The 12,915-nt window shown below is 45.4% G+C and overlaps 1 protein-coding gene across 1 annotated transcript in view; it reads right to left on the bottom strand.

Moving 5' to 3' along the window:
• Positions 1-12,915, bottom strand: part of PTEN (phosphatase and tensin homolog) — a 102,074-nt gene that overhangs the window by 22,899 nt on the left and 66,260 nt on the right. Inside the window, exon 5 of the mRNA XM_065407616.1 lies at positions 12,296-12,534. Coding sequence (XP_065263688.1) covers positions 12,296-12,534 — 239 coding nt within the window. The remainder of the gene's footprint in view (positions 1-12,295; positions 12,535-12,915) is intronic.

Consider the following 12,915-nt stretch of genomic DNA (forward strand, 5'->3'; position numbering starts at 1 on the left):
GTCTCCACATCTGTACCCCAGAGTTCAGAGTGGGGAGGGAACCCTGACACAGGGGAACAGAACTAATGTGCTATCGTCTATCCACTACTTCAAACACTCACTTCTAATCTTTTGTCTGTCCATATTTTTTTGGGAAGTTAAACTTTGTATTTCTGCCATCAAGTTTTCTTTAGTGGGTTTAGATACATTCTACTGTCTCTGGAGCCAAAGTATCTAATAACAAAGTTCTGCTGCAGATAACTGACAGAATCTGAAATGGCTCCTGCCAGAGGCAGCACCTGCCCTGTCCTCCCATTATTTTGGCCAAGAGTAGGACAGATAGGTTTCCTTTGTGTAGGAAATTCAAGAGTAGCCTCAGCTTCTCTTACTCATCTGGTGCTGGTGGGAAACTTCTTCCATATAGACATACTGGAAAAGTGAGCCATAAAAATACTGGCGGCTATACTCTTCAATTAGTAATACTTCCTCTTGCAATTGGATTCATACTTCCTGTCTACATTGTCTTTAAGTGCCACAAGACCCTTGAGAGAATTAATTTGCCTTGCTTGTTAACTTCAAAACTCTTCCTAGTTACTGTCCCTTGGGATTTGAACCACTAAGCAGGCTATATGCACATTATGGGCTGCTTTGGGCAGAGAATTTATAATCAAATTAAAGCCAATTTTTGGTTTTTGCCCCAAAAGAAAAAAGCAGTTGGTTGTCTTGGGCCAGTTTGTTCTTTTGAGCCATATTCTACTTCCAACTCACTAAATCAATTAGGATTTTAATTTATCAGGAACTATAAATCTTCAAACAGCACTTGAAATACAACATTAAGATATACAATGGACATATAGGGAAGTACAAAAGCTCTTGGAAACTTCATTTTAAAATGATACTTGTCTATAAACAGTATTCCTAAAGTTAATTACTTCGTGCATATTATCCTTCAACCAAATAATCAGGTCCAAGTGGAGGGGACACAGCAGATCTTAGAGAACAGAGACTGTCTATCATCATCAACATGATATTTAGGAATTTACAATGAGACTTTAAACAAAGGGTCAGAGCCCTATTTAAAGATATAGGGTTTTCATAAGAACATCTATAAGTACTTATGGCTCAAGTCACATATCTGAGGACCTCACTTTTTACCCTAAAAACCATCCTTGAGGTAGATAAACAGACACCGGGATCTTAAGGACTGACTCAAGATCATACAGGCAAGAATATTTAGTTAACAGATCAGAACAAAATACCATTGTAATCAATACAAATTATCTAGCAAGTGTTTCTTTTTTCTAACTAGAACTTACATAGGGATTTCATCATTACTCTCCTTCAAAAGAAAACACTGAACCATAGCTTGTTCCTATAATATGTAGATATCACCTTCCTACTGTACAATGCTTAATCATACATACTGTACGATGACAGCTACTACATTCAGCATCTACCCATTTGACTATTAATGGAGATTAATTTTTCATATTGTTTGCAGACAATCTCTGTCAGATATCTATTCTACAGATATTTGTTAGTTACCTTTGCCAGTATTTGCTGGAACAGTCAGTACTCTGTTTAGGTATCTGATCTCATTCAATTGTGACCATTCTGAAGTATCATTTCAGAATACAAGTCATTCTCATCTTCCCATTCAGAAAGACCTATATTATACCATTAATTCTGCTCTCCAAATGCCTATGGTTAAATTACTGTTTGTCTATTTGTGAAGTAAGACCAATGTGTGTGGCGGGGGGAGGAGAGAGAGAGAGAGAATCTAATATTCGTTGATTTGTTAATCTTCTTTATAGTTATGGAGCGAAATCTAAGCTGGAATCACAGTAATTGATGTTGGGGTTTGCTGAGAAAGGACTAGATTTGGTCGTTATCATTATGGAGACATGGGAGAAGGGTCAAAATCTGGGGGGAGCATGGGCAGTTATAGCAGGAATAAGGAAGAGAAGAGAAAACATGGGGGGAAATCAAATCAGTATCTTAGATGTCTGTATACTAATGTGAGAAGTATAGGGAAAAGCAGTAGAAGAGGAGGTTACTCACCTGTGCAATAACTCACGTTCTTCAAGATGAGTGTCCCTGTGGGTGCTCCACTCCAGGTGTTGGTGCACCCCGTGTCTTCGCTCGGATATTTTTACAGCAGTACTCACGCAGTGCCTGCTTCAATAAAATGTGGAGCCTGGGCTCCTCAGTTCCTTCTCTCCAATAGAGACCACTCCAAACGCTGAAGTAGAGGGATGGAGGGTGGATAGCGGAGCACCCACATGGACACATCTCAAAGAACGTAACCTCCTCTTCTTCTTAGAGAGATGTCCCTGTGGGTGCTCCACTCCAGGTGACTGAAAAGCAGTATCCAAGTGCTCCTACACGTCTGGCAGATGTAATGGCAACTAAAAATGCAGTTTTCATGGATAGATGTAGGAGGGAGCATGTTTCAAGCAGCTCAAATGGATGGCGCATCAAGCATGTGAGGACCAAGTGTAGGCCCCAGGGTTGAGTGGGTGGTCTAATGTCCAGGTATAGGATCTGGAGGCCCTTGAGGGCAGGCGAAGATGATAGAGTCTCCGGTCTTACTGTGAAATGCCATAATTGCTGCTAGATGTACCTTTATGGAGCTAAAGGAGACCCCAGATTAGCTTTTAGAAATTAAACTGTCTAGTATTAGTGAAAGACGGGTGGAAGCAGGAGCGGTTTGCTTGGAGATGGGTGATACGTGTGGATTGTGTTCTGCTATGTAACAGTACTCTTTGTACCTCTTCAGAGCAGTTTAGTTCCTCATTAGAGAACCCTTGAGGAGCCAAGCTTTCAGGCGCAGCATCATTACGTTGGGGTGGTATAGTTGACCTGTGTTGTGATAAATAGGTTCGTGGAGGGGAGGGGGGCTAGAGAGTGGAATTGGCAGGCAAACTGACATCCTCGTTAAAAATGGGTACCATGCCTGTCTGGGCTACGTAGGGGCTATTCGTATTACCCTGGCCCTCTCTGCTCATATTTTTTGTAATACCCTGTGAAGAAGTGGTATCGGGGGGGGAATGCGTATAAGAAATTGTCGCTCCATTTTATGATGAATGCATCTCCCATCGAATGCTTTCCTAGGCCCGCTCTGGAACAGAATTCAGAGCATTTTTTGTTGGCTGCGATTGCAAAAAGATCCAGTCGCAGGTAGCCCCATATTTTGAATACATTGTGTAGAATGGTATCATTCATCTCCCATTTGTGATCTAGGGGAAAAGGTCTGCTAATCTCGTCCGCAGTGGTGTTTACTGAACCAGGTAGGTAGGAGGCTGAAATTTGGATACCGTGATGGAGGCACCAATTCCAAAGTTTCATAGCCTCCGTGCAGAGCAAGTGAGATCAAGCTCCTCCTTGTCTGTTTATATAAAACATGCAGGCGACGTTGTTGGTCATGATCCTGATGTGTTGGTTCTGGTTGTGGGAGGGAAATTGGAGGCAGGCATTGCGGGCCACTCGAAGCTCTAAAAGATTTGTGTGTAGTGAGGTTCTGTAGGTGACCAGAGTCCCTGAGTGGTGTGGTGTGTGCCATGTGTGCTCCCCAGCCCGTGAAGGAAGCATCCGTGGTAATTATAACAGAGGGGGACTCCTGCACAAATGGGACTCCGGAGCAGAGGTTGTGTAGAAGAGTCCACCATGTGAGTGAGTGAGTCCTTGACTGTGGTAGGTATGGATAGAAGTCTGTTTAGGCCGTGCACATTCGCAGTCTGTAGACAGTGGTCATCCAACCCTGCAGGCACCGCATGTAGAGGCATGCATTCTTGACCATGAAAGTGCAAGAGGCCATATGGCCGAGAAGTTGCAGACAGTCCCGGACAGTGACCTGCAGGCTGTTTTGCAACTTGGCGATAAGATTCTTTATGGCAGGCCTGCACAACTCGTAAAGCGGCGAGGGCCATATTACTCCAAAGAAAACAGCTGAGGGCCGAAACCCTCCGGCTCCGCCAACCCCCCCCCCAGCGCCGCCGAACCCCACCCCTCAGCGCCACCACGCCCCCTGAAACAACACCCCCCCCAGCGCCACCCGCTCTGCGGAAACACCCCCCCAGCGCTGCCCAGCCCCCCGAAACAACCCCCCCCCAGCGCCGCCCGCCCCGCGGAAACAACCCCTCCTTCCCTAGCGCCACCCCACCGAAACAGAGGTATTGAACCTTGGTAATATGTTATAGCGGGCCCCTAAGGTAGTATAATTAAGGTAAAAGAAAACTGTCTTTTTGCTAGAAAGTAGAATAAGATCTTCCCCTCGCTTTGTAATCAATTGCCCTGTTGAATGAATGAGGTGTGAATGAGGAAAGTGTGGAAGGCAGGCACCTCCAGACAGCTGCAACCCTTGGAGAGGGGATGGGAGCCAGACCAGATCAGTAGAACAGGTTAGCCACCAACTGGCCACTCGCCTCCTCAGCCCCCCACCCCCACCTCACCTGCCCCCCTGCCATTGCTTGCCCGCTCTCCTCCTCAGCCGCCGGCTCACCTGCCCCCCCGCCATTGCCCACCCGCTCGCCTCCCCCGCCGCTGGCTCACCTGCACCCCCCCCCACTGCCTGCCCACTCGCCTCCTCAGCTGCCGGCTCACCTGCCCCCCCACCACTGCCCGCCTCCTCAGCCCCTCCCCCCGGCTCGCCTACCCACCCCCTGCCACTGCCCGCCTGCTCAGCTGCCTCCTCCCCCGCCGCAGACTCACCTGCCCCTCCCCGCCACTGCCCCACTGCTCACCTCCTCAGCCCCCCGGCTTGCCTACTCACCCCCCGCCACTGCCCGCCTGCTTGCCTCCTCAGCCGCCTCCTCCCCCACCACCGGCTCACTTGCCCCCCCGGCACTGCCTGCCTCCTCACCCCCTGCCACTGCCCGCCTGCCTCCTCAGCCCCCCGCTTGCCTCCTCACCCCCCCGCGGGCGGCCCGCGGGCCACATGTTGTGCAGGCCTGCTTTATGGTGTTGAATCTGTCGGATGGGAGAGATGGAATCAAGTTGAGTGCCTATGAACTCTAGTCGTTGAGTAGGAGTTAATGTGGATTCGTTTGTGTTTATTTGTAGGCCCAGACCCTGGAAGCAGTCGATGGTCATCTGCATGGCTTGAATGGCCTCCCTGAGGGTCTGTGCCTTGAGCAGGCAATCATCCAGGTAAGGAAAAATTATGACTCCTCCTTTCCGTAGGTGCACCACTGCCACCATGAGAATCTTGGAAAAGATGCAAGGTGCTGTTGAGAGGCCAAGGGCAGAATCCAGTATTGGTAGTGATTTAAGCCCATAACAAATCTGAGAAAATGCCTGTGGGCAGGGTGTATAGTTACATGAAAATAAGCATCCTACAGGTTGGGGGCTGAAAACCAATCTCCCTGCTCCAGCGCTGGAATTATGGTTGTGAGGGTAACCATTTTCAATTTTTGCTTTTTGATTAACTTGTTGAGTCGCCTGAGGTCGAGGATGGGATGCCATCCCCCACTTTTCTTTTCTGTCAAAAAGTAGTGGGAATAAAAACCTCTTTCCCCTGTGCTGATCGGGCACTGTCACGACTGCTCCTATTTGTACAAGATGTTGCACCCCTTGGTGGAGCAAGTTGTCATGAGAGGAGTCCCTGAAGAGGGATGGGATGGGGGGGAAGGTAGAGGGTATGGACAGGAAGGTGATGGAAAAGCCCAATCAGATGACCTCTAGGGTCCATCTGTCCATAGTGATGACTTGCCAGTTGTGGCAGAATGGGAGTAAACGGTGACCAAAAAGTTGGATAGGAAGTATAAGCGCTACAGAGGGTGGGAGCTTTTCTATATCCTTGACCAAGGCTTCAAATTTGCTTATTAGGTGGAGAGAGTTGGAATGGTGCCAGTGTTATGAGGCGTCGTAGTTGATGCCTGGGTCTCTGGCGGTGTTGCTGCTGGTGGTCGTATGGCCTCTGTTGTTGTTGTCTGTAGGCCGGGTGTGACAGAGTAGGGAGTGGGGAGGATTGACCTGGGAATGTTGCATGGGAATTTTACTGGGACCATCTGCATTAGTGATGGGATATCAGGGTGTGACTTCACTTGAGGAATGATAACTGAGCATGTAACCTGAGCCAGGAAGGGGCTGGGGCCAGGTGACACCTTCTGCCTGGGAAACTGGAGGAAGAGCCGAGGGATGTGGCTGGCTGAGACTGTGTAAGGGGGTTTCAGTTTGGATCTGGCTGGGGAAACAGAGGGAGACCCAGAGCCAGGGTCTAGGCTCCCTGTCCCCCAAGATGGACCTGACTGAGGGGGTCCTGTTGACTGTACCTACAAGCTCTGTTTTGGACTATGTTCTTGTCGTCTAATAAACCTTCTGTTTTACTGGCTGGCTCAGAGTCACGGTGAATCGCAGGAAGTGGGGGGTGCAGGGCCCTGACTCCCCCACACTCGTGGGCGTTGGAAAGGCTGATACCTGTATTGTCTTCTTCTAGTTGCCGGGGTATGAATACCTAGGGATCCAAGCGCATCTGTGTTGGTTTTTGCTGCAAATAACTTCTCACCATCGAAGGGGAGATCCTCCATGGTGTTTTGTATCTCGCATGGGAAAGAGGAGATAAACCATGAAGCCCAGTGCATCACTACGGCCGTCACGGTGGATCTGGAAGTGGTGTCTGCAGCATCAAGGGCAGCCTGCAATGCCATGTGGGAAATAATCTGCCCTTCAGAGACTATTGCTTTGAATTGTTGTCTCTTGTCCTCTGGGATGTCATTAATAAAGTCCATGAGTTTCCCGTAATTTCTGTGATCATATTTGGCCAATAGGGTCGCGTAGTTTGCCACTCTAAATTGTAGCATGGATGATGCATAAACTTTGCAGCCAAGTAGGTCCATTCTTTTGCTGTCCTTGTCAGAGGGAGTGGACCGGAAATGCTGCTGTTTGTTCTTTTGGTTGGCTGCTTCTACCACCAGTGAATTTGGTGCTGGGTGCGTGAAAAGGAATTCTGAGCCCCTGGACGACACATAGTATTTCCGGTCTGTCCTTTTGTAGGTAGAGGGTATGGTGGCTGGGGTTTGCCAGATATTCTTGGCAGGGTCCATAATGGCTCCATTAATAGGTAGGGGGATCTTGGAGGAGGTCAAAGGCTGTAATATGTTGGTCAGCTCATGCTGAGTCCCCGACACCTCCACCAGAGTGATCTTGAGCTCATTCGCCACTCTTTTGAAGAGGTCCTGAAAATGAGTAAAATCATCTGCTTTTGCTGGGGGTGGGGACATTATACTCTCTTCTGGTGATGTGGATGAATTATTATTATTATTTGGGGAGGCTTCAGGTGCCTCCTCATTTGCATGCACTGTTGCAGGTTGCTCCTGTCCCTCCATCGCAGAAGCATGAACAGGTACAAGAGGAGATCTAATGTCACCTCTGCATGGGCTGTACCAGCTAATGTGGTGCCTGCTGTAGGACCCCTATGGGTTCTAATAATGCCATTGTCCAGGGAAGGGCATGGGTGGTCCCATCCATGGGTGTCCATACCAGGGTGGTGAGTCCCTGGGATATGAGGACCTTGGTCTTCATGGTCCCATGCTAGTAGGAATGTGAAGAGGGGAGAAATAGTATGGTGAATAAACTCCCTCCATTTTGTTGTCCTCATCACTAGAAAAGTGAGAGGGAATAGGGGGTAGCTGTCGGTGCCGTGACGACTGTCCCAGTGAGAGATCGGTACCAAATAATGGGGAATCTGGAGTTGGCGAGATTAGCAAATCGCTGGAATGAATTCGGCGGGTGAGGCAAGCACCATGCATGTGTGACCCATGCAAATACTGCTGTAAAAATCTCCGAGCGAAGGTACAGGGGCGCACCAACACCTGGAGTGGAGCACCCACAAGGACATCTCTCGAAGAAGAACTAGAAATGCTAGTTAATAAATACAACTATGACAGCTGGCATCAAAGACTTGGTGGGATAATACACGATTGGAATATTGGTATAGAAGGGCACAGCTAGATCAGGAAGGACAGGCAGGGAAAAAAAGGGAGGTGGTGTTGCCTAGTATATAAAAAAAATGTATACAGTTGGACTGAGGCTGAGATTGAAATAGGAGACAGACTTGTTTAAAAGTCTCTGGGTAAGGATAAGAGGGGTAAAAAAAACAAGGGTGATGTCATGGTAGGGGTCTACTCCAGACTTCCTAACAAGAAAGAGGAGGTGGATGAGGCTTTTTACAAGCTAACAAAATCATACAAAGCACAGGACGATGTCCCCCATCACTGTCAACTACCCAGACATTTGGGGGGGGGGGGGGGGGCTTTGAAATCCAGCAGGGCACAGATCATCAAACCAGTCTTGGAATGTATTGGAGACCATTTTTTATTCAAATGGTGAAGAAAGCCACTAGGGAAGAGGCTATTCCAGATTTGATTTTGACTAATAGGGAAGAACTGGTTGAGAATTTGAAAGTGGAAGGCAGCTTAGGTGAAAGTAATCATGAAATTATGAGTTCATGATTCTAAGGAATGGTAGGAGGGAAAACAGCACAATAAAGAAAATGGATTTCAATAAGGCAGACTTTAGCAAACTCAAGGAGTGCGTAGGTAAAATCCCTTCAGAAGCAAGCCTAAGAGGAAAAACAGTTCAAGAGAGTTGGCAGTTTTTCCAAAGAGACATTATTAAGGGCACAAGAGCAAACTATCCCACTGCATAGGAAAGATAGGAAGTATCAAACCACTGGGGCTTAACCAGGAGATCTTCAATTATATGAAACTCAAAATTTAAGAATCCTACAAAAAGTGGAAACTAGCTCAAATTACAAAGGATGAATATAAACAAATAACACAAGTATGTAGGAACAAAATTAAAAAGGCCAAGGCACAAAATGAGATTAAACTAGCTAGAGACAAAGAGAACTAGAAAACATTCTACAAATACATTAGAAGCAAGAGGAAGACCAAGGACAGGGTAGGCCAATTACTCAAATGTGGGGGAGGGGCGAGGGGAGGAGGCAGAGAGAACAACAGAAAATGTGGAAATGGCAAAAGTGCTAAATGACTTTTTTGTTTCAGTTTTCACCAAAACGTTTAGTAGCAATTGGACATCTAACTTAATGAATGCCACTGAAAATGAGGTAGGACCAGAGGCTAAAATAGGGAAAGAAGTTAAAAATTACTTTGACAAGCTAGATGTTTTCAAGTCACCAGAACCTGATGAAATACATCCTAGAATACTCAAGGAGCTAACTGAGGATATATCTGAGCCAGTAGCGATTATCTTCGAAAACTCATGGAAGATGGGTGAGATTCCAGAGGACTAGAAAGGAGAAAATATAGTGCCAATCTATAAAAAGGGGAATAAAGGACAACCCGGGGAATTAGACTAGTCAGCTTAACTTCAGTACCCGGAAATATAATGGAGCAATCAATTTGCAGACACCTAGAAGATAAGGTGATAAGTAACAGTCAGCATGGATTTATCAAGAACAAATCATGTTAAACCAACCTAAGCAGCTCTCTTTGACAGGGTAACAAGTCTTGTGGATAAGGAAAAATAGTAGATGTGATATATCTTGACTTTAGTAAGGCTTTTGATACTGTCTCAATGAAATTCTCATAAACAAACTAGGGAAATACAACCTAGATGGAGCTACTATCAGATGAGTGCACAACTGGTTGAAAAACAGTTCCAGGAGTGTAGTTATCAGTGGTTTCCCAGACAAGCTGGAAGGGCATATCAAGTGGGGTTCCCACAGGGATCAGTTCTGTGTCCGGTTCTGTTCAATATCTTCATCAATGATTTAGATAATGGCATATAGAGTACACTTATAAAGTTTGCAGATATCAAGCTGGGAGGTGTTGCAAGTGCTTTAGCGGATAGGATTAAAATTCAAAAATGATCTGGACAAACTGAAGGAATGGTCAGAAGAAAATAGGGTGAAATAAATAAGGACAAATGCGAAGTTCTTCACTTAGGAAGGAACAATCAGTTGCACAGATACAAAATGGGAAATGACTGCCTAGGAAGGAGTACTACTGGATCTGGGGGTCGTAGTGGATCACAAGCTAAATGAGAGTCAACAGTGTAACACTGTTGCAAAAAAGGCAAGCATCATTTTGGGATGTATTAAAAGGAGTGTTGTAAGTAAGACATGAGAAGTAATTCTTCTGCTCTACTCTATGCAGATTAGGCCTCAACTGGAGTATTGTGTCCAGTTCTGCAAGCCACACTTCAGGAAAGATATGGACAAATTGAAGAAAGTCCAGAGAAGAGCAACAAAAATGATTAAAAGTCTAGAAAACATGACCTCTGAGGGTAGATTTGAAAAAACTGTTTGTTTAGTCTGGAGAAGAGAAGAGAAGACCGGGGGGGGAGGGCGCGCGCACACAAGAACAGTTTACAAGTAGAGAAAAGGTTGTTAACAAGGAGGAGGGAGAAAAATTGTTCTCCTTAACCACTGAGGATAGGACAAGAAGCAATGGGCTTAAATTGCAACAAGGGCAGTGTAGGGAAAAAAACAACTTCCTGTCAGTAGTTAAGCACTGGAATAAACTGCCTAGCGGACATTTTGGAATCTGTGTCATTGGAGATTTTTAAGAGCACATTAGACAAACACCTGTCAGGGATGGTCTAGATAATACTTAGTCCTGCCATGAGTGCAGGGAACTAGACTAGAAGACCTCCTGAGGGCCCTTCCAGTCCTAGGATTCTGGCATAGTCCTCAAAGAGTAGAATAAAGTTTTAAACAGGGCTTTGGAGCGGAGCCCGGAGCTGGAGCGCGGAGCATCTCCGGAGCAGTGGAGCTGCAGGTTTTTGCCTGGAGCGGGAGTGGAGCCAAAGCACAACTCCAAAGCCCTGGTTTTAAAGGCATCCAAAAGTTCAAGAATTGCTCTGTTCTTGGGTACTCTAAAGAAATACAACCATCTTGCTTAAGCATCAAGCTGCCTCTTCATCTCAGTTCATTTAATCATTTTTATTTATTTATTTTGTCAGATTGGTTTTCAGCACAGAACACATGTAATTATAGAAATTGTTAGTTTTCTTTCTGTACAGTACTATATAAGTATGGAGACATATGGACTAATGGTCTCGTATCTCTTATGACTGGCTAAAGTGGCTATCTGCATAAGACAGTTTTAATTTGCTCCCTCTAACAGGTCAGCAGACAATCTCTTCCGTTGCTCAACTAATGATTCCACAACCAAGAGCCTTTGAACGTGTCAACCTGTGTAGAGATCTAGATGCTAAGAAACGTATAAAAACCTAAATGCAGTCCAAATCTCTCTCATACATAATTTTTGTGCAGCATTAGAGCAATTCAGAGAGACCTACCCTGAAAAGGACTGGAGCTGACATACATACGTCATCTCCAGTCCTTTCCAGAGTAGGTGTATGAACTGCTGTAACACTACAGACGAAATTGGGAGAGAGGAGGGAGACTGATTATCTGAATTTGAAAGACAGACCCCAGTGTAGCTGGAAAATATTTTGACTAGGATGCAGAAGTGAGAAAAAAAAATATTCTGAGGTCCTGAGACACTAGAGATTACCATCAGCAAGCTGTAGCCACAGCATGTGAACAAAGACGTGCCTGTGCCAGACAGCCTTATGCAGGGCTGCCACTAAGTCTACTAGCAAGGAGTTAAAGGCCATGAAAGCCTTTTACCATTCTCAGTTCAAGGAGTGAGAGATTCCTCTCATTGAGAGGCTGGTATAGGGACTGAAAAGGTGATGCTCTCAATGAGGCAGGCTATAAAGAGATGCTGATGGCAGCTTCTGCCTTGGCCAATTACCCTGAAAGTTTCATCCCTACAGAACAGAAGCCAAGTAAAGTGGAAGCAGAAAGTTCTGCTGAATGGTTAAGGCAACCCAGATACATCACAGTGGCTCATCGCATTTCAGCCATAACAAGCACCAGAAGTAGAGGAGTAGCAGAATACCTCAGAAGAATAAAGGAAATGGAGGAGCTGGACAGCTCATCCACTAAAGGGACCAAACTAGAATAGTCCTATCTTTCAATTGGTTGAAGCTGATGCCTGTATAGCTGAATGGGAAAATTCACCATCCACCACCAACTTGATGTAATATGATGCAAAACACACTTTGAAGAGGTGGTCTGATATTCCTATGGCTAGCATAAACATTCAGAATCTTCTTGGACATAACAGAAACAAGGAAGAGACAACTTCAGCATTTTGCTTTCAATAGAATCTTATTATCAAGAACACTAATGGTGTCGTTTCTTTAAACCGAAAGTTAAACTAGTAAGTCAAACACAATCATACCTTCTGTTGGAAGCCTATCCCAACTGAATTTATCTTAATTAGAAAAAGTACCAAGGAATGGGTGATAGGGTGGAAAAAAGCAGAGTACAATAACTCACCTTCTTGTCTCTGGTCCTTACTTCCCCATAAAAATCTAGAGCTTCTTGAGCCTTTAAAAACTTGCCTCGATGCAACAAATATGCACAAATCATTACACCAGTTCGTCCCTTTCCAGCTTTACAGTGAATTGCTGCAACATGATTGTCATCTTCACTCAGCCATTGGTCAAGATCTTCACAAAAAGGTTTGATAAGCTCTAGCTGTGGTGGGTTATGGTCTTCAAAAGGATACTGTGCAACTGTGATAGGAAGATAAGATTTACAATGAAGTCTCAAATTTAATGCATTTTAACTAGTTTAACCAGAGATGTTAACGTTACAAAACGCATATCATGCAATTAACAGTCTAAAGAGGTAACTGAATAGGTTAAGTGGTCTGACACAAGTACCGTAATGATCGATTCCAGAAAGGTGGTATACAAGATGTGGAGCACATGCCAATAGCTTGGCCCCTCAAATTTCAGCAAATTCCCAATTATACATACTCTTAATGTCTTACTCAATAGAGCAATTTTGCTCATATCTGACAATTTGTCTTATAACAATCCATCATCCCAGAAGTGGTCTTATACCAGAACCTATTATTACAAGAATATAGGGTTAAGCCATGCCCACTGATC

Source organism: Emys orbicularis, chromosome 7 (assembly GCF_028017835.1).
Source record: "Emys orbicularis isolate rEmyOrb1 chromosome 7, rEmyOrb1.hap1, whole genome shotgun sequence".
In the NCBI taxonomy this organism is placed as follows: domain Eukaryota; kingdom Metazoa; phylum Chordata; order Testudines; family Emydidae; genus Emys; species Emys orbicularis.